The 27,346-nt window shown below is 36.9% G+C and overlaps 1 protein-coding gene across 2 annotated transcripts in view; it reads right to left on the bottom strand.

Annotated features, from left to right (window-relative positions):
* The window catches only part of col4a2 (collagen, type IV, alpha 2), a 97,733-nt gene that overhangs the window by 20,833 nt on the left and 49,554 nt on the right, over nt 1-27,346 (bottom strand). For both annotated transcript variants that reach the window (XM_030124478.1, XM_030124479.1), the window contains exons 5-20: nt 7,424-7,558; nt 7,257-7,301; nt 7,027-7,143; nt 6,860-6,928; nt 6,678-6,713; nt 6,022-6,075; nt 5,888-5,923; nt 5,656-5,697; nt 5,026-5,097; nt 4,868-4,912; nt 4,692-4,739; nt 4,573-4,608; nt 4,442-4,486; nt 2,275-2,338; nt 645-758; nt 26-175 (exon numbers count right to left, since the gene is read on the bottom strand). In XM_030124478.1, coding sequence (XP_029980338.1) covers nt 26-175; nt 645-758; nt 2,275-2,338; nt 4,442-4,486; nt 4,573-4,608; nt 4,692-4,739; nt 4,868-4,912; nt 5,026-5,097; nt 5,656-5,697; nt 5,888-5,923; nt 6,022-6,075; nt 6,678-6,713; nt 6,860-6,928; nt 7,027-7,143; nt 7,257-7,301; nt 7,424-7,558 — 1,108 coding nt within the window. The remainder of the gene's footprint in view (nt 1-25; nt 176-644; nt 759-2,274; nt 2,339-4,441; nt 4,487-4,572; nt 4,609-4,691; nt 4,740-4,867; nt 4,913-5,025; nt 5,098-5,655; nt 5,698-5,887; nt 5,924-6,021; nt 6,076-6,677; nt 6,714-6,859; nt 6,929-7,026; nt 7,144-7,256; nt 7,302-7,423; nt 7,559-27,346) is intronic.

Below are 27,346 nucleotides of genomic sequence, written 5' to 3' on the forward strand. Positions count from 1 at the left end.
ACCACTGATCTAAATCTTCACTCACATGTTCCTTTAGGCCCTGGTGGACCCATGGACCCTGGGCGTCCATCGATGCCTGGAGGTCCAGGAATAATGGCAGACAGTCCAGGTTCCCCCTGGAGACCCTTTTCACCTTTGTCCCCTTTATATCCAAACGGACCGATGAAGTCAAATACTAAAAGACACAAAATGAAACATGTGAAAGGCATATTCAAGCAAACCTCTTAATCATCTGCAAATTATGAACTACACAAGTAAAAAATTAACTTATCACATTCAGAAGAAGGAAAAAAGTGGTCAAAAATCTCCAGTCCTGTTGGTTTTGTGTTGTTCATAAATTATGCTTCCCTTTGTTAAGAATCAAAACTAAATATTACAGTTGTATCTGTGTTAAAACCGAAAACTAACTGAAGAATGGAAGTATGCATGTCATCCAAACAGCAGTTTGTTATAGAGGCACCTATTATAATTTTCATTGTTGATACATGTTCCTGAAATATAAAAAAAAGAACTGCATCATCCTCATCCATACATCGTAACTTTCTTCTCAAACAACAATCGCATAATAATGCCATCCTGTAATCATGACTATTTCTACCATCTACCAGTAAAGTGTGAGCATATGTTTGTTTCTATTTACACACCATGCTGTTGTGAGTCATAGGAAGGACGTCCTGGAGGTCCGGGGGGGCCTTGGTCACCTACTGGGCCCCTCTCTCCTTTTGAACCCTGTTCTCCAGGAAGGCCAGGAGGACCAACTTATCAAAGACGAGAAGGAGTAGAAAGAACATCAGTGCAACAGATGGTTTCTGTTCAAGCATCATTGACACTGTTACTGCTATAATTCACCTCGATTTATTTCAAATATACAATAAAAATAAACAAATAATCCTACGGTAGGGTTAGAAATAAAACTGATTTCAAGAAAACATGAAAACTTATAATGACATACAGTATAATGACTTGATTTGGATATTCGTAAAGGAGTGGGAGGAAGTGTGAACTTCTTTAATCCTGTCCCTTCTCTAACAACAGTCAATTGTTTAGCTATCAGTATAAAGATGTATGAAAAATGAATTCCCTTGAATCCTTTTGTAAATTTTTAATTGCAGTTGTCATTTTTCACAAAAATGCACATACATACATACATACAAACCTATACAGACATAAAAAAATACATAAATATTCAACCATTTGTATCACTATAATAGTTAGGCCTGTAACGGTACACAAATCAAACCGAACTGTTTCAGTACACACCTGTTCGGTTCGGTACACAGCTGTACCGAAACGGCACAGTATGCTGAGAAAAAGAAAAAGGAACAAAAGACGTAATTCGATGCGGAACTTTAAATCTGCGCAAGTTCACACCCTGCACACACATACACAAAGTGGCCTAAACAGTTTGTTAGCTCTCCTAAGATAAATAATTTTGATAATTTTGTTGTCAATGTTGCTCTTAAGCTTGTTTAAACAGAATACCAGTTCACCCTCTTGTTAATGTTGCACTTCATGTGGAATTTTTTTTGTTGTTATTTTTATGTAGAATGTGAACTGACAGAACTATGATTTGATTTTTGTTGTTTGTTCAAAACTACCATTTTATTTTCTATTTGATTTATAGCAGCAGAATTAAATTTTTCCTGTTTTTCTATATTTTATTGTCTCAAAAAATCGGGGGGGAAATGTTCAAAAATTCATAATAAATGCATCAAAGACATTTTGGGGGATTTTTTTTCTTCCCATATCGAACAGAAAAAAAAAAAAAAAAAAAAAAACGAACCATGGCTTTGAAAACTGAAAACATACCGAACTGAAAATTTTGTGTACCGTTACAAGCCTAATAAAAGTATATATTCTTTATATTTGAGGTATTCTAAAGGTTTTCCCACCTTTGTACTATCATCAATATATTTTTGCATTCATTATATTTTTGTTGAATACTACACCTCATTGTGACCGTTAGACACAATGAAGAACAACACTGTTACTACAGTCCTGTTCTCCGTAGATTAACTGTTTTAATTTGGGACTACATCACCTCTACCTCATGCTTCCTCATGATATTACCACAGGATCAGAATCTCTGAACACTTGCTTTTTTGCAGATACAAGTCAAAGTGGCCTGTTATGACTTCCCCACAGGGTTTCACTTCATCTCAGCAAACATTTTTGTGAGGGTACTTATTGATTTTTATCGGGAACAGAATGAAATCCTTTTTTTCTTTCTATCAGCTGGTCTTTTGTGTGTTTTTCTATTATTATTCAAGGTACCTGATGAAGGCCAAGGCCACAAGGATCCAGATGAAATCAGCTCTCCAGCTTCACCTCTCTCTCCCTGAAACACACTTGAGGTCAGTTTATCAGTATTCACCAGATGTAGTTTCATGTGTCATTATAACTGAATGTGATCACACGCTGGACATTCCCACATGGCTTCAAAATCACCACTTTGCTTTCTGTCTTTATACTTAGTTCCTTCACTGTGTCATTTCTCACATCTCTTTTTGGTTGGATTCACACTGACCATTTTAATACTGTGACTCTTGTGACATTGAGGACTAGTCTAACAACAACAAACACCATGTACTTGGAATTTCTGATAATATCTGATATCAAGGCCCGTGTTTTCATCTGGTCTCTGTGGGTAAACACTAATGTGGTTTGATATCGACCATTCAGCTGTTATTTGACACTATGCTCCTATGATAATCAGTTCAGTAGTAAACACATCTACTTGGTGTGAACTACCACTGAAAGAATAAAAATAAAAGTAACTGAGTTTTATACAGACATACTATAAATCATATCAGAGGCGGGAGTCAGTCTCAAATCTCTACAGATCAAGCAAGTCACAGGTCTTAATCTTTAACTCTCAAGTAAATCCTAAATTTCTGTGGTGAAAATCAAGTTTGTCAAGTCGAGTTCCTGATAAAAGCCAAACAATGCAAGTCAAATCATATTTCATGTGAAACAGTTCACAAGTCATATGAAGTTTTACCTATAGGTCAGATGTAATGGTTTCTGTGCATTTGTTCACAAAAAACCGAAATTAAATCAAAGTGAAACAAACTTACCAGTAGAATCAAACATTTACATTACTGGCTATAGTGGAATATATTTAGCTTCTGTATTGAGGAGGGATTGTACTGTATAATCACCACTATAACTTGCGACGCTTTTACAAATACTTGGCCTTTGTACTTTGCATATAATCCGTGTTTAACGACATACATTTTGGAATAGAATATTCTTACTTGTAGTGGAGTATTATCCCAGTATACAGTCGTGGAAAAAATTATTAGACCACCCTTGTTTTCTTCAGTTTCTTGTTCATTTTAATGGCTGGGACAACTAAAGGTACATTTGTTTGGACAAAATAATGATAACAATCAAAAATGGCTCATAAGAGTTTAATTTCACAGCTATCTAGCCATTTTCCATGTTTTCTTGATAATAACCAAAGTCACTTCAGTTCTTACATCAATATCTATGGCATTGTACTGCCAAAAACAGTGCTTTTAGGCATTCCATGTTTTCTTTTCTGTCTGTTTTAGTCACATGATACACACAGGAGTTAGTACTTGATTGCATAACCATTGTTTTTCATGACTTCTGACGGTCTAATCATTTTTTCCGCTACTGTATATTAGTGCTTTTACTGAAGCAACTGATGCTAAACTGATAAATATATCTTCCATCACTGTTGTCTTTACTATTACATCAAACCATGAAAACATTTGATGTAAATTACAGTTACATCAGAGGTTTTAGTCATGAAAGACTGACCTCTCAGTCTGTTTCTGAGCAGGATGACTTGTCAAATCATCTGCCTCAAGCCAAAGTCAAATCAAGTCAGGTGAAAAAGAAGTCTAAGTCAAGTCTAGTCTGTCATTGGTGGTCAATTAAATCTGAAAACCTAAAAATATCTACATGCAGCCTTTAGGTGAATGTCATGAATGACAGATTTTGAGTACAGAAAAGATGTAAATTTAACCCTTTAGGTGTCTGATTAAAAAAAAAAAAAAAAAAAAAAAAAAAAAAAAAAAAAAAACGATATTAAGAATTTAAAAAGCTGAAGCTTGGAAGTGGTTAGAGATAAATGCATACTGTAAATGAGAAAAATATTGGGTATGACAAAAGTTTATGATGGGGGTAAATTTTTCTCATCTAATTTGCACATTGTGATGCCACAGCAGCCACATTGGATAGCATAACTTTTAATAGAACTGAACTTTGAACATATTTATATAGACATTTTTTATTTTGTTTTTTGTCATCTTATCCTCAATGAGATGTCATGAGTTGATAATGATAAGATGTAATATCCTTCCAGTTTTTTTTCAATAAAATCCTTGATTTGTACATGAAAATATCTGCAACCCATGAATTTTGTTTGCACATGTCATGGATCAGAGATTACAGTCAGTTGGAATCTCACCTTCGGACCAGCTCCACCTGGTGGACCTGCTTCACCGATATCACCCTGAAAGACAGACCACTGTGTTCAAAGAGGAAGTTCAGTCTGATCATCAGATGTGTTATATTCTTTAATCTTTTACACATGCATACCCTTGGTCCAGGAATCCCATCTGCCCCTGATGAACCCTAGAACAGCACAAAGCAATTACAAAAAACACTGACAGAGAAAAATGTCTGGACAAAACGTGTAGAAATGTGACTGTGCTGACCCGTGGTCCAGGAAATCCCATTACACCAGTTTCTCCTTTGTTGTCAGCCTGAAAAGAAAGAAATAACAAATAAAAATTCACACCAGAGTGAGAGTGCTCTTGTGAGTGTATTGGATTATGTGAGAGACACATGCATGAAAGATTTTATGGACCCATCATCATGAGTGAAGACATACCGGATCTCCTCTAAGTCCTTTCAGACCCTTCTCTCCAGGGGGTCCCTGAAATTATGAAAGAAGGACATTTTATGATACATGTGTAAGAATTTGTGAAAGTCATATTTAGTCTATGAGTGTCATTAAAGCATGGAATAAATGTGAAGTCATTTGCAGACCGATGGTGCATCCTCTGGTTGAATTTGTTGGTGAGTGGAGTTTCCTGGATATCCTTGTGGTCCAGTGTCCCCCTGTGGTGAAAATAGGAAATGCAACAAAAGATGAGAAAATCACTGAATGGGAAAGTTATTTTAGTTTTGAAATTTTCATTTATTTTGCTTTTTACAGCTTTGGTTTTCCCCTCAGTTTAGCTTTATTTTGTTTTGCAAGCGACTTGTTTTAGTTCAGTTTCAATTTTGTTTTAATCTTAGTTTTTCCACATATCATGGCAAAAGCCTTGATTTATTAGAATTTGAATAAGGTGTAATGAAAAAATCACTACATCAAATATGATTTTCAAAACCACTATTATTTCCTACATCATGCGAAGTCATATAAACTATGCTGACTTCACATGTGATTCTATTATCCAATCATTCACTGTTTTTAGAGTTTTAGTTTTAGTCTTATTTTTATTTAACTATAATAGTCCAGAAAACTCAAATTGAAGTAGAGCACATAATTTGTGACCTAAATGAATTTCAAGCAGCAACAGCATCATCTTTGTTTTTAAGTATTTGCCTTGCAGAAGTGCAAGTAGGCCTAACTAACAGATGTCAGCAGTGCATCTGACAAACATGATCACTCACAGCGTCTCCTTTGACTCCCTTAAGCACTTTGGTCATCGTGCCCTGCGCAGGAAAAATAAAACAACATGTTGGATCTAAAAATTAAAGTTACTGGCAGCCATGATTCATAGCACAGGAGAATATGTTTTTTTTTGTTTTTTTTTGTTTTTTTTTAATTTAAAAAATTTTAACTACACAAATAGTCATTAAAAATATTTTATGACATGTTAGGCGTATAGACTGGTTGACTTACTTTTGGTCCACGGGGACCTGGAGGCCCTGGGGGACCCTGACATAAGATACAAGCAGAGTAAGCACTAGGACATAACTTCATAAAGCATTCCTCTCCAAATCTCATATAAACTCATAGATTCTTCACACATTTACCTTTGGTCCATAAAGACCTGGGGTACCAGGCCATCCTGGTCTTCCAGGAGGTCCCTGAATAAAATTAAGAATATGAAAAGATTATGACTGAGGAAAATAATTCTTAGTTAACTTATACTGAATATTCAGAATTAAACAAAGTACAGGAAATGCCTCTAAAATGTCGTGGAGATGAATTGTATAACATGGAAACACTCAAGTAAAGTACAAGTGAATCTAAATTGCACTTAATTTCTATACTTGAGCAAGTGTGTTTAAGTGCATTCCACCACTGTAATCTGATCCTAAATACAATATCTACAATACAATACTATATCCAGTGTCACTCACACTGGTGTATGAAAGCGAATGAATGCTTGGTGGTGGTCGGAGGGGCCGTTTGGTGCAAATTTGGGCAGCCATGCTTCTGTCAGCCTGCCCCAGGGCAGCGGTGGCTACAGATGTAGTTTACCACCATCAGATTGTGAATGTGAGAGTGAATTAATAATGGATCAATAATGTACAGCACTTTGGGTGCCTTGAAAAGTGCTATAGAAATGTAATCCATTATTATCATTATTATTATTATTATTATTATTATTATTATTATTATTATTATTATTATTATTGTCATTGTTTCGAATACAGTGATCATTAAGTTAAATTGGATGTCTTACAAATACTCCATTGGACCCTGGTTGTCCTGGATCTCCCTGTGAATGGAATGGAAAAAAATCATTTTAGTGGATGGTAACAACTTCATAATAGCAGCAAATCAAACATGCAGTCTTATGAAGCAGAAGCCCTTCAGAGCTGAATTGATGTTCTATGTGATTTCTTTGTGTTGTGTCATCCTCACCCTGAAACGCTCCATGTACACACTCATCTCCAGTGAGTCTCCTTTCTCACCCTTCCTACCCGGTTGTCCCTAAAAGATACATGACAAATGAAGAAAGTCACAGTGAACTCATGAAAATAAAATTCTGGGGCATTATATATCATGTATTGGATTGGTGCGTAACTTACAGAAAAACCAGGTGGGCCACTGAAACCTGGTTGCCCTGACAACCCTGATTCTCCCTGTGTCCCGTTACACCCGTCTGCACCCGGCCTCCCCCTGGGCCCAGCCTGTCCTGGGTGGCCCTGAAATGGAAAGGATAAATAACTGAAGTCAAACTACTCCATAAGCAGAATCAACATACAGTCAATGAGCATTGAGTTTCTACTGGATTTAACCACACACTGGTTGGACTTACAGGAATCCCATCATTTCCAGAAAATCCAGGAACACCTGTCATTCCCTGTGAAACATCACAGAGCACTCATTAAACAACAAACAGTTATAACTGTCAGGATTGATGACACTGAGGAAAAATATGATATATAGTATGGAATACGCTAAAAATATTATATGATATTTTACCACATTTCCTTTTGGGCCAATAATTCCACTTCGACCACGGTCACCTTTCTGCCCCTTGGGCCCTTGTATTCCATGATCTCCTGGTCTCCCTGGAGGCCCCTGGGGGCCCTGTGGACCGATCCGCCCAGGGTGACCCTAAATACAAAAAAAGATGATCACTTTAAGATGGGGGGGACAACGGGGACATTAAACTGTCAGGTGCTGCACATTATATCAGATTTTAAAATGCATATATAAGTATCATAAAACTTACAACAAGTTAAAAAAATTACATAAGAGTTTTAAAAAAATATAGTAAACATAACATGATAAGGATAATTATTGTGATATAATTATTGACATAGGTTCATTTTTGGTTAATTTTGGTCAAATTTTCAGCTAAAATTTTCATTTGTTGTTTAATGTAATGCAAATACTTTAGCTTTATTATTGTTGCCAAGATTTCACTTATGACAAATAAGATTTCTAAAATATTTTTGGCAAATGTTCTGACTGTATAGATTGATTTAAGGCTACAAATATCCATCTGGTTTCTTCAGCCTTAACAGCTGAAAGAAATAACAATTTGATATTAATCATGATTCATCAAATATTGACTGATGTGAAGACTTTTATCATAACATTTTTTATTTTTTTTTAATCAAATTTTACTTTACAGATATTATAGAACCTGTTGATTACCTCCGCCAGGAGGTATTGTGATCCCTTTGCTTTGTTTGTTTGTTTGTTTGTTAGCAAGATAACTCAAAAAGTTATGGACAGATTTGGATGAAAATTTCAGGAAATACTGATACTGGCACAATGAATAAATGATTCAATTTTGGTGGTGATTGGGGAGGGGGACACTGATCTGCCTTGTCTGCGCTCTCCGAGTGCTTTTCTTGTTCATTTAGCATTAGTCAAATTTTTGCTATCATTGCAACACAAGGGGGAGACACAAACCAATTTTTTTTAATGAAACCTTCTCGTGCACCAGTAGTTTGTCCTCTTTACACCCATCTACTGGTCAAAGTATTTACCGACAGAGGTCTGCAGATTGAGAAACTGCCAGACTGAAATGGACCTGAAAGAACCTGCTGAAACATGAAAGTAATACCTTAAGAGGAAGCTTCATTCCTGAATTTTGATCCCTTTTCTCACCTTTTCAGGAGGAATGAGCAGACAATATGTGAGATGTTTAAACACACATGCATATATAGTATATATTATACATTTCTGTCTTTTCAATTGGAGTACGTGCAAAAGAAAAACTGCCTGGAAACAGTTTAGAGCCTACAGTGACGTATCTGCTCTGGCCTGTAATAACTGATAAGACCCTATTTATCTCACACGCACCTCACACGCACCAAGACCCTCTTAGGCATGCACAGACACATACATGATGTTTTTTCAAGATACAGTATGCCTCATAGAGCAAAAAAGGAGATTAAGTTAAGGTAAATGAAGCCAGACTTCTCTGTGTCTCTTTTGGCTGAGGAAAATGTTAAAGACATTTCAAAGAGAGTGGATTGTGACTGTTCACTAATTTAAACCTGCAGACAGTGCCCCAATCTGTACGCTAAATATAACAGTTTGACAGTGATACTGAGGGTGGTGATAGAAAAATAACAGGCGGAAAGGAAAGGAAAGGACGTTTTTTATTTACATCTGTATCTATATACATATCACATACTAAATAAAGGCTTCCCTTTTCATTTATTCTACCAGATAAAATTAATCACACACCTCACTCAGTGTTTCTTAGCGTCCACACAATGTGATGGTCAATCACATGTAAAAGAAAGAATGGACTGTGGGGGTCAAAAAAAACTTGTACACACTAACATATCATGAGAATTAAGTTTTTTGTCTCATCTGGGAGTTTAGGGGGTCAAAACATGATGACCACCGAGGCTTGGAGACCTGATATTGTTTCTGTGAGAACCAACAAACAGTGATATTTGTCCCCAGACAGAAATGCTCTGGGCTGGGTGTTATGAAGCTAGAGCCAGGGGTCTCAGTGGAATTAATAGAACTACACAGAGTCTAAACTATGTCAGACAGCATTTCAAACAAGCGCACAGATAAATCAGATGCAGATTGTGTGAGATAAAGCCTCAGCTGAACTCGCAGCTGATGGTGAGATGTGTGTTCACTCCAATATGCAGCATGTGTGTCGATCAGTGAGTGTGTTTGTGTGTTCGGTAGTCAGAGCTTTATCTATGGGTGGTTTTTTTGCAACAGGAGGTATGTGTTTTGTCTCTCACTCAGTCTTGACCAAGCAGCTGTTGCCTATAAAGCATCAGAACAGTCTGTAATAGTCCTGTTAACAGGAAAAAATGGACAGCCAGCCAATTCTGACTTACATTTAATCCAATAAAAACTTTCTGACAGAAGCAAAATATGTATGAACACATTCTTTAACGATCCCTAAAACTTGGGAAATTTTTGGTTTATAACAGTTACGACTACTAGTCATCAGTGAGACATGTTACAGTGAGTAAGCAAATGTGCAGCACTCTCTGGTGTAACAACTGTGAGATGGACAATGTCTACTTGTACGGATACACAATGAACAAACACCTTAAATCTAAGCAGATGAGTTCACTATCACATCATACAGCTCTGCAAAAAATTAAGAGACCACTGCAATGTCCTCTGAATTCAGCATGTCTGCATGTATGACAGCCATTCCATTCCTGTGTCTATTGAATTCCAACACAACTACATCTTATTCTACTGAATAAACACCTGATCCATGTCTTGTTTAAGAAGCAGAAGTATAAAAAACACTACTATGGACATCACTGTCTTCTTACAATAGGCAAAAACAGTGCTATTAGTACCACAAAAGTAACTGGAATCCAAAAATAACTATTGAAAACTAATGGACTTCTCTGAGGACTGGTTTTTCTATCAGGACAATGCTTCTGGACTCAGTTAGGTCAATAAAGGTGTGGATGACGTACCACCAGATGAAGACCCTGTCATGGCCAGCCCAATCTCCAGACCTGAACCCACTTTGAAAACTTCTGGAAGAACATGGATGGTCACAAGTCACGGAACATGTCTGAGCTTCTTGAATTTGTCTGTCAGGAGCTGCATAAAGTCATCCAACCAATCATATGCCTCCTTCAAATCACAACTTAAACATTGGATGAAGGAAAACCAAGCCTGTGACCATCAGTAGATTGTCCTCACTGTGTTGTTTTGTGTGTTTTTAGGATGTTGTCACCTGCCTCGGGATATACAGATGGAAATTAGCACTTTTGCTACAATCTGGCATATTTACAGCTGCAATTGTTGTAGATGTTCATTAATATGCACTGTCATAAATAAATAAATAAATAACAATGGTGGAGAGCCAAGACACATGAAAGCTGTCATTGAAAATCAGGGTTATTCCACCAAATACTGATGTCTGTACTTTTCCCACATTACAACATTAGTATTGTGTTGTTTAGAACTGAATATGAACTGGTTTTCTTTGTATTATTTGAGGTCTGAAAACACCTGCATCTTTTTTGTTATTTTGACCATGTGTCGTGTTCTGCAAATACATGCTCTAATTAACAATATTTTTTTTTAAATTTAGGAGAAGTGTTGTCGGTGGTTTAGAGAATAAAACACAAATGTTAATTTTACTCAAACACATACCTATAAATGGTAAAATAAGAGAAAGTGACAATTTTGCAGTGGTTTCTTATTTTATTCCAGAGCTGTATAATAATCAGTTCACACCACTTTCTCAGTTACTGGCAGTTGTGGCCGAACATGTGGTTTATGATATCATTACCTTGACCGTGACCTTGACCATGACCTTTGCTCATTGAAATCTATTCAAGTATATTTTTGAGTCCAAGTGAACATTTGCGCCAAGTAAGGAAAAAAAAATGCAAAAGCTCTGTGGACATATCCTATAAGAAAGTGCTTATACAAAGCTGTATGATGAATGTATGAATCTGATACTTCTATGTACAAACGTACATTCTTACATGTCATGTGGACATTTCCTGTTACTGATTGGCCAACACTGACTTAAATCAGCAGTATATGGATTAAGTATAACCAGTGACGTGCAGTCAGAGGAGGCAGGGGAGGCAGAGCCTCCCTTGTCAATCTTGAAAAGAAAAAAAACTTGACTATAAAATATAAAAAATGTTGATAGTTGTCAGCTGGTATGTCCTATAAACTCATTTTCCGTTCGAATCCAATATTGTTATTATTATTATTTTTATTTATTTTTTTTTTCAATTAGAATAGCAGAATTTCCGCATGCTCCATTCAAATACAGGGAGGAGAGGCAGCGCTGTGCTGTGCCTCCTGGAGAACTGTCTCCTCCCCACATGAACTCTGCTGGTACCCAATGAAAATATTGTGTCGCTGTCCCTCTGTATATCGCAGTTAAAATGCTTTCAAACACTCTGATTATATGCTCTATCCTTCCATAATCTGCATAACGTATGGAATGTATTTCTGTAATGTGTTTAGGCTCGCAGATTAATCATAAAACCGCAGTGAAAAAGTCACTGGGGGAGGCAAACAGTACCCCTGCCTCATGATAGATGGTGCCTGTGAGTCCACATATTCATGCGCTTATAATCTTCTTCGTTCTTTTTTATACACTTTAATTCACCAGGATCGGCACATGGATTTCATGTACAAATAAAGGTAAGACCATAAACTTTTTTTATTTTTAGTTTGAAATGGCTCTTTTTGAAGGTTTCCTGTTGAGTTCCTGCCAGTCTACCTATGCTGACTTGATGCAGAGCCCATATACCCAGGCCATTCCTTTTGCTCACTCTTTCTATTCCAGTTTCTCAGGCCACCATATATTTGTAGATCTGGCTCTGAAAGAGTCAGTGCCTCCTCAGCCATGAACCCCACTGCACGTCACTGAGTATAACTATCAATATAATGATTTGGGGCTGGGTGATTGATCTGCTTTTCAGAGGAATCGTACAATCATGTCATTATGACTTGACATGATTGTATGATATGAGTTGATATGACAAATAACAGCTCTGTTTAAACTTTCCTACTCAGTTACCATTGTTTTAAATGACCATAGAGTGTTGGTTTACAGGTTGTTTTTAGCCTCAATGTTTCTGGGCATGTGATACAGTTAATAGTGATGCTTTAGTGCAGGGGTATTCAAATCCGGTCCTCGAGGGCTGGTATCCTGCATGTTTTACATATTTCCCTCCTCCAGCACACCTGAAAGCCATTACATCATTATCAGACTTCTGCAGAGCTTGATGATGAACTGAACATTAATTAAACCAGGTGTGCTGGAAGAGGGAAATATCTAAAACATGCAGGATACTGGCCCTCGAGGACCGGATGTGAATACCCCTGCTTTAGTGTGTGTCCACGTTGCAAATTTTCAGCCTTAGTCAATGTTAACTTGCAGAGTTTGTGTAACAAGTTGTTTTGTTGATGATGGATAAATATTGAGTGATGAAATGTTTAATTTGGACAGTAACGATTCATAGTAACTATGAAGTAAAATGTGAACTGCTGCAGGTTCAGAACTCTAAGTCTGGTCAGATGCTTTGTTGAGTGATTACATTATAGAACAAAACTAGGAAAAACATGGAGCATCTTATAAAAGATGAGAAAATTGTGATTCAGACTGTGATCCCACAATAGAAGATTGTCATATGATGTTTTAGGCACATTGCCCAGCCCTATCTTTGTAAATTTAATCTGGAAGGAAGCTGCCACCTTCTATTGTTAATTTGAGTGATGTAAGGTGAACTTTACCCAAACAGAGCACACCTCTAAGTCATCATGCTCATAAAAAGGAAATTAATCAAGTGGAGTACTTTTCAGAAGACTAATGGTTCTGTCAAAATGATAATTTTGTAATAATTCACTCAGGGGGAGAACAAAATAAACAGTGACATAAGGGATGAGGGACTGAGCTGGAATGGAGCATCATAATTCAACAGTGTCTTATGTCTCAGATTCTGTGTATAGTTTATTGTAAATACTATAAAAGAGTAAAGCAGCGGTGTGTTATGGCATACAAATAATTTTTTTTAATCATCATAGACCTAGAACTACCTTGTGGTGACTTCCAAATGAATTTTCCTCTGTATTTATTCTTTCTCACTATGTCTTATATTATCCTCTGATTTTGAATTTTTCATTAAAAATCAGGTATCCTCCTATATTTAATTTACTGATCATGTAATTACTCACAGAAACTCAGAGGAAATTCAAAGGTTATTATTTCAAAACAGAAAACCGAAGAAAAAGTATAATTTGCAGTATAATTTATCATTACTCAACATAAAAACAAGTGTCTACAACCACTGTAATTTATAAAACTACATGGGTTATACTGGTGAAGCAGTAGTACATAACATGACAGTGTTTCCACATTCCACATTCTGTGGAGCAAGGATTAGTGGTTTGAAAGTTAAGTTTTGCCAGTTGGATGTTTTGGTCTTTGAAGGTTAAAGATCAAACCTCATCCCAGATGTAACATTTAGTGGAATCCAGCGGTAAAGTTTAAGATCAGCCACCTGAGAACTGTTTGTCTCATCGTCCTCTTTGGTGTCTAAGTGTAGAAAGATGGCAGCGACCCACTAACTGTAGATATAAACGACTGGAAGGTAACCGAAACACACATTATAATTTTACTATACACAAATAAATATAGTACTAATGATTATTAATAGTGGATATTATGTTGTTTCCAATTAGATACCTCTGAATATTACACACTGAACTTTAAAGCAACGAAATAATAAATGTTAACTTCATAACTGTATAACTAACCGGGCAAGATTCTGAAATTATGTGATTATAAACATTGTATTATTGGTAAGAGGCTGGTAAGAAATCAGCTTGTTTTAGTTATATCTACTAGTGTATCAAAACCACTCTGTCATAACATTATTACCCAGCCCTCCAAAAGGGGAGGCAAGTGGTATTGTTTTGTTATTGTTTTTGGTTCTTTTTGTCTGTTCTTTTTGTCCGCTTTAGCAGCAAAACAATTGGTTGAATTCATACCAAATTGGGTTTATAGATTGCCAGTGACCCAGAATAGATGTGATTACAGTTTGGGTAAAGTAGGTCAAATTTAAAATTTATTATGAATTTTTTAAAGTGTTTTTCCCCCATTTACTTACAATGGGCAAAATTTCAAATTGCTATAAAAAAAGCCAATTTTAACTCAACTGATTTAAAACATTGCAGAGATATAGAGATTAATTTTAGAAATCACTGCAAAATATCAAAGTGATAGCTTGTTTTTGAATTTTTTCGTTACATTTTTAAATCTTTTTTTTCTCATTTACTTATAAAGGGTGAAATTTCACATGTCTATAAAAACATCAATTTTGTTTGAATTTACTTCAAACTTGGCACATACATGATTTTTATATTTAACAAATACTGAATATGGATGAAAGAGATGATTAATGTCAAAATCAGATCCAATACATGTGAGGGGTGGGGTTTGTGCCTGGCACCACTTGTTACCTCCGCCAAGGAGGTTATGTTTTTGCCAGGGTTTGTTTGTCTGTCTGTTTGTTTGTCTGTCCGTTAGTGTGCAACATAACTCAAAAAGTTATGGACAGATTTTGATGAAATTTTCAGGGTTTGTTGGAAATGGGATAAGGAAGAAATGATTAACTTTTGGGGGTGATCTGGAAGAAATCCTGGATTCTGGATCACTTTGAAATTTTCGTTAACATTGTGGTAAATGGGGCCAAAATTTTCGTTTCCCAATGTCTCGCTTAATTATTGACCAAAACTCATGAAATTTAACTCAGGAATTGACAATGGGGTCCTCTGTCACATTTCAAAGGCTGATCCGGATCTGATCCAGAAGGCGGATTTTATTTTAAAAAATAAATGTAGGATTTGCATCACCGATTATGTGGGGAATTTTTGCGCTTGGCGGAGGTCTGCGCTCTCCGAGTGCTTTTCTAGTTGATATTGGATTTGGTGAGGCTCCATTCATCTTTAAAATACAACAAACATACAACACAAGACCTCAATGTAGAGAGTTTGTAGAGATGAGAAAAACATCAATTCTTTGCTCAGTTACTTTGGTGTAGGTGAAAAAATGGCACAAAGGGTCTTTTTAAATGATTATTTTTAAGGAAATTGTGCATGTATTTCTATGTGTTATTAATAACTTCAGAATAACATGAATAGCAAGTTGAAGGTGTGTGATGTCAACACATTTACCATTAGATGTTTTTTCATTATAAACACTTTTCTATTTTTAACTCTTTGGGTATACTGCCATTAAACAGACCAGCTCTGTTCTATACATTTCGACTAACGTAAAGCAAATTCCTCCCCACTCCACCCTTTACTAATTCCACTTATCCATGGCTTCACTTCCTTCATACCTACACTCCCCATTCTTATCTACTCACACTGCTTCCACTCAGCATTTCCTCCCTTCCTCTCCAAAACTGTTCTCACATCCCTTTGCATCTCCCCTTTCCCTTCTTTTGTTGGTCTTCTTTCCCATCCTGTCTCTGCAGAAGGAGACATTCTCACACCATCAATTCAACAAACCACAGATTACTGGATGCTTGGACACACTCTGGACACACTGTATAAACACTACCAATGAACAAATGTCAAAAGATCGGCCTATGACGTAGATGTGATGGATGAGAACGGCTAAAATAAAAAAAAAAAACAGTTTCGGATGAGTCACAAAAATTTGTAAGGATCGTCTAGGTCATAAGAAGTCAGATGCTCAACTTACAAGCATTTCCTGGTTTTGTAAAAAGAAACCGAACACACGCATGTCTGTTTAAGTGTCTTTGAAGGCCGGTCATGACTTTACCAGATTATGATGCTCAGGAGACATGTGCTGCCCTTTGGCTTTTTCTGTAACTGTAGCTGTCTGTATTCCTTTACTCCTCTTTCTGTCACAGGTGCCTCACGTCATACCTTCAACCTCTTGTCTCGTGAGTTCCATTATGAGATACGACTTGCCATCAATCAGGAATCTGGGCTCAAGTCTCAGGAACAAAGGAGGAAACTCAGTTGGCATTTATTTATAAATCTCTCCTTAGGCTGCTTCCTTTTTTATTTTTGTACATACAACTGTAAAAACCAAAAATCCCACTATGATCTCACTTTAAAAACATCCTATAAATGTTGGTCCCCTGAATCAGAGTCAGGAATATTTTACAGAAGAACCTGAAACTGTCAGAACTTTTAACTTTGGGGAAATTTAAGTCTAAGTTTAAAATGATTAAAAAAAAAAAAAAATAGAAGTGTTTTTTAATATGACTGCTTCTCAATATGCACTGAAATCATTTTTGTGATTAGTGCATCTCAGAGGTTCCTAATATTTGTCCTGTTGTAATAAATTTAATTTACAATTCTTCTAAAAACACACACATTTTGGCACATAAAACATTGACTTTGCAATTATTGTCATTTGGTCAAATTTTTAATGCAAAATTGACATTATTTGAGATGTCTATGGCATCTTGGAACTCCACTGGATGATCAGCAAACCCAAGCATAATCAGAACCCCCATTAAGTCATAAACTTATTACTTGTGCCATTAAAGTCATGCTTCATTTCATTAGACGGCTTAGATTCTACATATTTTTGCTATTTGGGAATTTTTAATGGAAATATGAGCACTAAACAACAATTCACCATGAAGTCAAGGATTACGATTATTGATTATTCTTGAGTTGTCAACTATGATTTAAGGCGTTCATTATAGAGAGAGAAAGAAAAAAATATATGTAAGTTGCATTGTCATTGTATCATCATCTGCATTGTGTGAAGTGAATGACTGCAATTTTAGTACAACTCTGGAGGGTTTCAACATTATCCACAATAACATAACATGTCTTGAATATGACCTGGCAAATTTATCACAATTAAAGGTTTAGAGTGTGATACTTGAGGTGCAGCTGGACATTGTAACCAAATGATTAAACCTCCAACCCTCATATATGGTGGCTGCAAAAAAAATCAGAGATCAACTTAGGGTGTTTTCACACTGGGTATTCAGATCCGTGCTGTACCTGGATACCCGCACACCTTTCCCGCAGATGTTGCATTCACAAGCACCGTACCGCAGCCCGTGCTGAAAATGAGTAGGTGTTAAAGGACTGAAACAGTAGGTGGCGGTGTGGAAGGAATTCTGTAAGTATCCAACAAGTGACGAAGTGACAAACCCTTACGTCATCAAGCGAGCGACTGTTCTGTTCACAAGCAACACTTTTCTATCTGCTAGCTTGTTTGAGGCAAAGAGAAGAAGAGTAACCTTCGTTGTTCCTAATATATCACCAAGAGGTTCAGTTGATAAGGCGAGCCCATGCCGCGCAGATCCGAAGCTTTTTCAGGAGACAAGATAAGATATGCCTTCATTAGTCCCACAAGGGGAATTCCAGGTTTACAGCAGCAAAGTCCAAAAGCCCACGAGAGTAAAAGAAATGCAAAATCAAAAATAAAGACAAATCAAAAATCATAAAAACTGTATACAATTTACAGCTGTGCACATGCTGATAATGCAACAGGTTGAATAGGGATATGGTTGAGTCCACAGTTTATTGCACGGAATTATGTGGAGCAGTTTCTGTTGTGGAGCCTGACAGCTGCAGGAAGGAAAGACCTGCGATACCTCTCCTTCACACACTTTGGGTGTGAAGGAGCGCCGTCTACGGTCTCGTGGTGATTAGGTCATTTCTGTTGTCGGAGTGGTGAGTAGGTCACTTCCGGTCTTGGGTATGGATCGCTTTTACACAGCAACATTCCATACTGAAATCCACGCACTACCTTCTCAGCTGGACTCAGGTACGGTACTTGTGCAAGGATCGTTTGCATTCACACTGATTAAATTAAGTGGACTTTGGAGTCCAACATACTCGGACATGGACTCAGATACCCAGTGTGAAAACGCCCTTGGATACAGCCAGTATTTGGTTTGTCTATTCTAGGGTTTTTGTTGAGGGTATAATAACTGGTCCAAACTTACACATAATGTGACACGCCACCCTCAGTGGTGCTAGTAATTTATGTTTGTTGGTTTCGTTCATTTCCTGTTTTATTTTGGTGAGGGGTTTTGTTCGTTTGTGTGCACTGTGTGTGTCTTGTCTGTGTCCTCCCTGATTCCCCAGTTGTCTTCACCGGGGGCTAATTACCTCTTTACCCTTTATATACCCTCCTCTCCTCGTGTCTGTTGTCAGTGCGTCTCCCATGCTATGCCAAGACAAGATCTCTCTCGACCTTCTCCTGAGCCTCTGTGCTGCTTTCTTACACTTTGTAAGTTTTTTGATACCACGTTTGCGAAGATCTTTTTGTTATATTTTTTGATACCTCGACTGAGAAGATTTTTGTGTTAATTTTTTGATACCACATTTGTAAGGATCTTTTTGTTGCTTTAATATTTTGAGTAAATAAATACTAAAACTAAGTTGCTCTAAGTCTGTCTCGTGCATTTGAGTCCAAGCCTTGTGACTTCGTAACACCATAGGTGATGAAAAGGCACTGGATGCCACCAGGTATAAAGTGGAAAAATGAAATGGGAGTCTATTCTGTGCTGCTGTAGAAAACTATAAAAATAGATGCAGAAACATATAGATGAAAACATAATTCTGAGTATTATATCCTATTCTCACACTTAGATATGAATATGAATACATCCTCCTGAATTTTACATTCTGAACCTTTAAAGCTCATGTAGGTAAAATTACTGACTGATCTGGTATGATCAGTTCCTGTTTCACACTGTTAATTTAGTTTTTACTCAGACTGTAAAAATATCACAGAAGCAGCATGGTAGTCCCTCAGCCTGTGAGATGTTACTTTTCCATAGCGGCAAGAAACAGCTTGTCCATCTTAATAGACAATCTATACTTTGGATAGAGAGGAGACACCTGCAGGAGGGGGTTTATAACTGTAAATTCAGGATATTCTCTTGATTTCTGATGCTGGATGTTTAAATAAACTCAGGAATTACAGGTTGATGAGAAGTGTTCATGTCAGGAGGAAATAAACATAACATGCTGTGTACTTTTAATACCCCTCGGCCAAATATAGTGTAAGGTTCTGTTAAAAGTTACTGCCCTATTATTTACATTAGATTATCTTTGTGTAAATTTGGTGCGGAAATCTCAATGCATTCTTCAGATAATGCGATTATGTTGTTGAATGGACAGACAGATGACAAAACAACTACAATACCCCTTTGGCACGAAGTTGGCCAAGGGGTAAAAACGACAAAAAAGCATATACATTACATAGTGCATACTCCATAAAAAAGAAACATTACAAGGTAATGAAACAACAGCTATTCTAGCACTGGGCTGTAAAGGCTGTCTGGTTTTTATCTGATCACCTCACACTTCATTTGAGGTATAAACTACCATGCACACGTAAAAACGCACACAGACACACATTCATGTTGGAGGAAGTAGGGCTAAGGTGTGGGAAGATGGATGATGGGAAAAAACTCACTTTCTTTCTGGAACAGGGCAGAAGAAAGGAGAGGTTATATATAGCATTCAGACAGATAATTGTAAGATCCCAGACACTGTCTTTTTTTCACTTTCCCTATCTGACTTGAAATATTTTAAAAATTACAGAAGATTAACCTCTTCCTTTATATCACTGACAACGGGATGCCCCAGCTACATGCTTTGCAGCTGGAGGAATGTGTGAGGAGGATATTGGGCAGTTTCTTCTAAGGCTAACGTGAGCGTCAACATGTGGAAAGAAGTGGTGCCCAACAGAATGCAGAGGTTTACTGCTGATGTGAACCAAATCTCTAAACTAAATACCGGGGCGCTGTTGAGAAGGGGAAGATGACTTTAGAACTAAATAATCAGATCCAGAAGTGCAGGTGTGAAATAAGTGGTGTTGGCACATTTCCTCTCAAGAAGACTACACAGTCAGTTCATCCAAATTATAACCAAAAGAACATATTTCCTCACATAAAGTTGGTCTTGTGGTTTTTTTTATATCCCTTCTGACTGAATTCTAAGACAGCTCAAAGTGAATTAAACATACTATAATATGCAATAAATCATCAAAATATAATAAAACTATCAGATTACATAGATACAGTCACACCAAGAAAGAAAACACATTTCTCTCTGTACTGTACTGAACTCAGTCATCAAAGAGAACCATAAAAAGCAGTTTAACATTTTATCCCCTAACCCCTCCCATCTCTTAACCTTTCACCTTATGTGAAAGCATAGTCCAATATCTTATGATCTTTTTTTACAATATTCATCATCTGTTTTTATAGAGCACTTCACAGAGCCCACAAAAGAAAACTGAAATAAGTTACAAAATCATCAGCTTTTCTAGGTTCACAGCAGAATACTTACTGGACATGCTAACATGAAGTTTGTGTAGAGTCGGTTTTGTGATGTGAGCTGGTTGCTTGTTGACATTAGCTGACTACATTATTAACTTAACAAAGGTCTCCGTTACCTACATCCATGATAACAGTCACAACATACTGATTTCTATGTCAAGGCTTTGGGTCACATTTTTAAATAAGTGGTGCCAGGCACAACAAACCCCACCCCTCACATGTATTGTAGCATATTTTAGCATCGATCCAGCTGATGTCATCATGTCCATGCGTGTGCTGATGCCAACATATCAATTGTCTCTATATATGTGCCGAGTTTGAAGTAAATTGAAACAAAATTGATATTTTTATAGACATTTGAAATTTCGCCCATTCCAAGTAAATGGGGGGAAAAAAGAATTTTAAAAATTCATAAAAATTTGAACTTTGACCTACTTTTCCTACTTTGTAACCACATCTATTCTGGAGCACTGGAAATCTATAAACCCAGTTTGGTATGAATTCAACCAAAAGCTTTGCTGCTATAGACATGTGAAATTACGGCCATTATAAGTAAATGGGGGAAAAAAATTTTTTTTGAAAATTTATAAAAAATTTTAAATTTGACCTACTTTTCCTAAAATATAATCAGATCTATTCTGGGTCACTGGCAATCTGTAATCCAATTTGGTATTAATTCAACCGATAGTTTTGCTGTTAGAGTGTTAACAATCAAAGAAACAAACAAACCGAACCGAAAACAATACCCCTTGGCTCTCCTTTGGGGGACGGGGTAATAAATAAAATTCACATGTCTATTGAACATGGTTATGCTTGTACCACATAAAAAGGAACATCACTGCGGTGACAGGTTGCGTGTAATCTGCCCTGATTTCTTAAATGCTTTCATACTCACATGCCATGGGCATGTTTACTCTGCTGCATGTGCCTTCATGACATCTGACCCATTTTAGGAAAACTCTCACACTGAACACAATGCAGTAACCATAACTTTCCTCCGTCCTCTCCCAGTGTGTACGTGGGTGTGTTTGCCTTTCTCATTCCAAAATCACAGATCTATTAAAAGTTCCTCTGTCTGACACCATAAATTTTATCTGGGCCCAGACCATCCCTTGGGGATGACCATTTGGGAATGACCCGCTAAGAGGAGGATGGGAACACACAGCCCTGTGAGCAAACCTCTGACCTTTGAGAGGAATAAAATAAATCAATAAACAACTGGCCGGAAGCTCCCTCTGTTGGTTCATCTGTCTGTCTAGAAAAACTGGAGACACACAGGACAGTATGTCATATCAGACATGTAAAGGCTAAGCTACTGATAAAAGGTAAATATGCACAGAAGTTACTTCCTTTTGTTGATAAAACAAAAACCCAATGTGACATTTATGATAGGTGGCAGGAAAACATCCATGATTTATCTTTGCAGTAAAACACACTTTGTAATGAGGTACATGGACAATTTTGTGATAAGACTTTTTTCCACCTATACACATCTTGCTTCCATAATTCTCTGATTATAAAGAATTTCTTTTAAAAGTAAATTTAATACAGTCTCAAAACCTTGTCCCATTTAATTACTGTATAGAACAAGGTTGAATATAATCACCCACTCCCCATATTGACTCACATTTACTTTCCCAATTTATTTAGATTTCCTATTCAGTTCAGTTTGGTTCAAATTATTCTTACTTTGGTTAGTAGTATTTAAGATACAATAACAAATTTATTGGGATATGACAGTGCTTCTCTGAGAAATAATACTCTAAATTGTATGCAGAACCCTCTCACTGGTTCATTATTAGAATATCCATAGCTAGAATTAACAGAATTACATTAATATACTTATTAATCAACATGAACAACAGTTATATCCCTTAGTGAAAAAAACGATTAAAGCTAAAACTTTAATGACAGCATATATCAAATCAATTATCTCAGATCACTCAATTATAATCAGAAAATCACTTTGTTTAAAACTAAACCCTCATATATATTGTATTATTTCATGTCATAACTGTGGACCTTACACTTAGAATCCTGTTGAACACAGACTGAAGCTTTGCTGTGTGGACAGCATCCTCTGATGTCATCAACACGGGACGAGAAGCTGACCTTTATGTCCACAAACATCTATCAATTCACATAACACTCTCACTGACGCTGGCTGCTAAGGAATGTCAGGATTTTGAAAGCAACATTTAAAGAAACCGATCCTAACATATTAATGTGTATTAGTACCTGCTCAGACTAGACTCACTTGACTGTGGAGCAGAAACATTAATAGAGGAAGGGGTAAGGTATCATAATAAAGTGGATAAAGTTGTATACTTTTGCAAAAGAAGTGAAGTAGGAGTATGAAAAAGGAAACTTAAAGAAAACTCCACTCCTGCTTACTTTTGGAAAGTGATAGAAATAACATAAATTCTCATATACGTTGAAAAAGTGTCTGATTGTATAGGACCCTAACGTGCTGTATTCTAACCCCTTTATTCACTGGACATCAGTAGTGTTTCAGCAGTTCTGAGATCATCTGATAAGACTGATTTGATGCAATCAAAAAAAAAATACGATAGCAAACTGAAGTAAAGGGTAAATAAGGGAGGGAAAACAGGGGAAAAAGTAACTGTGCTCAGACTGACCAGCTACCAACTGTTTCACTCTATCTTGACTATCCTATATAAAGTCCAACCAGAAGAGCAAATCAGATGATGGTTTTTCTAGACGACCTTCACCGAGCCCAGCCTTCTATGGATTCAGCTGTGTCTTTATTCAATATTTATCATATATTACTCGCTGGTAAACAAGCAGCTCATTATACTTAGTCGTTTCTTAATTGTAAGAGCTAGTACTATACAATGTGGTGATGGATTGATAATTAAATTCTCAATAAATAATGGAACACTATAAATAGGGGGATTGTAATAGGAGGCTTCAAATAGACACTGATAGGGATTGGACAACAATACTTCTAGTGACTGATATCTGGCCCCAAAAATCCTAATCAGAGCATCATAAACAAAGGAAGGAGTCAAAGTGTGGGTGTATGAAGGCGGTAGATGTGAATGCATTCATAAAGAAAGGAGGAAATGACAAAGAACCTGCATGTAATGAAATCAGACACAAATTGAAGACAGATTACAGAATGTAAAAACTAGTTCTAAACATTGTTTGCCCTTTGTTACTGACTCCCACAAACGGGCTCAGACACTCTAGTCTAGTGGATTCGGTTTGACCAGCTCACGTGTTTTTCTTGGACACATTTTTCTTGGGACTCATTTCCTGAAGATCTATTCCCTTCTACATGATGCCCACGGGGGAAATGAGGTTCAGCTCCCCTGGTGGGGAGGGGATAAGGGAGGCTGAGGCTCGAGGGGCTCAGCCTTGAGGATACAGAGGGTCCTCAAATGTATGCCCTGAGGAGGACTCAGGCAGAGTAAATAAACATCAGTGGATGATGTTTAGATATCTATGAGAGAGTGTTTAGATCTCCTGACTGAACTCAGTGAGATCAGCTTTCTAAATCCCCTTCTGGTCCCACAAAAAAATCCCACTTCTGAAGAACATCTTGAATCAGGGTGATTATGAAATAAGATTTTTTAATTTTTTTTTTAATCGTTACAAGGATATACAGGAGGGGTACTGGAGTCCAGGCCCAGAATAGGAGGCCAGGTGGATGGCTTCCCAAAATGAAACAAATCAAAACTGGGATTTTTTATTAAAACCCTCAACAACTAAATTGCAGTTATTAAATGTAATAAATCTGATCCTTGTGCCAAGTTAATTTAGTTTCTAAGTCAGTTAGTTTGACAATAAATAGTTGGAATGCAAGATGATATGTTGTTATGAGTATGTTTTTTTTTGTTTTGATAGATGTATTTAATAACTGGTTCCATTAATTGGCATCAAACACTGCAGGTAGAGTAGGGTGTGTGTAAACATATTTTGATATTGAGCCAAAACTGAACCACTGGGTGCTGTCCTTGACTCATCAGACACTCCCGAGTGGAAAATATTTTATGAATCTAATCCACGCTGTGAGCTTTCACCTATCCACTGGACACTGGACTCATGTCCCCAGTGTGTAAAGGCTTTAGTCTATGTGGTCTCAGGTTCAAATTCAGGTTCAGGACACTCCGCTTGTTGTCACCCCCAAAAACACATGAACTGTTGCTGTTGGCATCTCCCCCTTGCTCTACTGACATTTGATCTCCTTCATATTGTTGGCCTTGGCTTGGCGGTAAATTGTGACTTGTCAGGTGGCTCCAATAGTCTGTTTATAAACTAGTTTAATATTATGGTTTTAATATTGTTCATTACTAATGCAAAACTAGCTTGATTTATGACCACACATGTGCATTTCTCAGTCACTGTATTAAGATAAAATCTGGATATATGGGAAGTATGTTCAGCAGTAAAAATAATAGTTTCAAGGAAAAAAAAAACAGCTTCTATAAACCAAAGAGGTAGTATTTGGTGTGACCTCCCCCTGCATTTAATATATCTTCAAGTCTTTTTTTTTTCCAACAATATAAGATTTATTGGATTAATTTTCTGCTGTTTTATACCAGGTTTAATCCATCACATGTCAGATGTTCTAACTGCTTATGCTGCGTCTTTTCATGGAGTCAGAAGTCATACAAAAATACACTTTAATCTTTACAAACCATTTAGTTCAGTTTTTTGTGTGTTTTTTAAGGCTGTGCACATGTATTCCTATATCTTATTGTATCTGAAGAAAAGAGAATAAGAAATAAATATGTATGTTAATTTCAACCCTGCAAAAACAACAAAGCGAGAGGTGGCCTACGACTTTTACACATTACAGTAGACTGCGTTTTAATTCATTTTTAATTCATCATAATAAGTGTTGGTTCAGCCAGTATTCATAAATCAAACCGGTTTTAGTTTAGTCTGGTAAAACTGGAAACGGACCCAACTCTAGCTGAATATAGACCAGAAAAAAATGTAGAAATAACTCTGAGGGGCTTAAACATGTGCTGTCATGGAGATAACCACTATCCCAATTGTGAAAACATCACTTGAACCTTCACAAATATATTCTACCATGTTAAAACAACAAGTTCCTCTGACTCATCCTCTTAAAATGTTTCATGAGCTAAAGAGAGATGGAGTGGACGGATAAAAACAGATGACGTTCAGACAAACATCAGTGATTTGTTGTCACTCGATTTGTTTCTCAAGGAGATCTGCCGTGGCTGCTTTGGGTTTATATTAGAATTAATGTGTTTAGACTCTGAGCTAATTTCTGCCTGCACATGTATTATTTTCACCCAACACGTGCACAAGCATGTGCCAGGGATCTGACAGCATCCAGACCAGTAAGACAGAGCTACTAATGACCGGTCAGTGGAGCTGACTGTGAGAGTATGTGCTGCTTTTGTTCAGGGTGTGTGTTGAAGATCAAGACTCAAGGGGGGGATCCCAGGCTGAGAACAGAACAACTTGGACCTCCGGCTATCCCAGGGGTCTTGGGGGCCCGACACCTGTGCTATTGCCTCACGTTGAAGGAATGAGACGTCTTGAGTCTGTGGTCCAAGCACATGTGTGTCTAAACAGGACACAGCTGCAGCTTGGCTCTATGGATGTGTGTGTTAGCCTCGGTGTGTCTCAAATGAGGTGTTGCCCTCACCTCAGAGATCAGCCACCTGTGTGCCTGTATCGTGTGTCTGAAAGTGTCTGAGTTATGGGTGTGTTGCCTATATAATCCCACTGTTACATTTATCACTGTGATTATGAAGCCATTACAGCTTCCATACAGTGGATCACCCAGACAGCAGCGTCCTCCTGTTTATAGAAAACCCACCAAGGAAAACTTGATTTCCTCGACAGAGCTGCTGTCACGCCCAAGGCCACAAAGACATATATATTGTTTTATATGGAATCAACAGTTCAAGAGGTGACAAGAGCTCAATTTTTTTTTTTTTTCATTTACTGGGATTTGGTAAAGTTTTCACTAACTAAGAGAGAAAGAAGGGAAACAACTCACTCATGAAAAGGATTAAGACCCAAAATAATGATCTTTTCTACTAAATGCAATATAACGTATGAGTAATAATGGGCAGTTTTTACAAATACCTTATCCTATATTATATCATTGATGTGCATATTTGAATCATTGGTAGAAAAGTGTTAGTTGGTGCAAACATCTACAAATAGAGTATGTACAGTATACAGTACAGATTTTAGATTGTAATCAATCTTAACTTTTCAAATGATGTACTTGTCAGAGGCATCATATAGATTGTGTAATTAAAAAATAAATAACAGTACCATCAGTTCATGTTTGTTTTAAAAGGCTCATTTATCAGTGTAATAACTTAGTATTTTACAAATAATGCCACACAAATCTGTAGAAAATATCCTTACGGGTTTGATGCATTATTGATAGGTCGGTAGGGGATAACTGAGGTAGTGCTTTACTGATTCATTCCAGTCCATTTGTAGTAATACAATATAAAGTGTTCACTTTAGTTCACATTTAGGTGCAGGCTTTGTGTAACGTGTTGTTTTGCTGCAAAAAGGATGATAAAAAATTATGAATTAACTTATGAAGGCCATCAGGTGAGGACCCGACTTCTGAACTGTGACT

The sequence above is a fragment of the Sphaeramia orbicularis genome, chromosome 21 (genome assembly GCF_902148855.1).
Source record: "Sphaeramia orbicularis chromosome 21, fSphaOr1.1, whole genome shotgun sequence".
Taxonomy (NCBI): Eukaryota; Metazoa; Chordata; class Actinopteri; order Kurtiformes; family Apogonidae; genus Sphaeramia; species Sphaeramia orbicularis.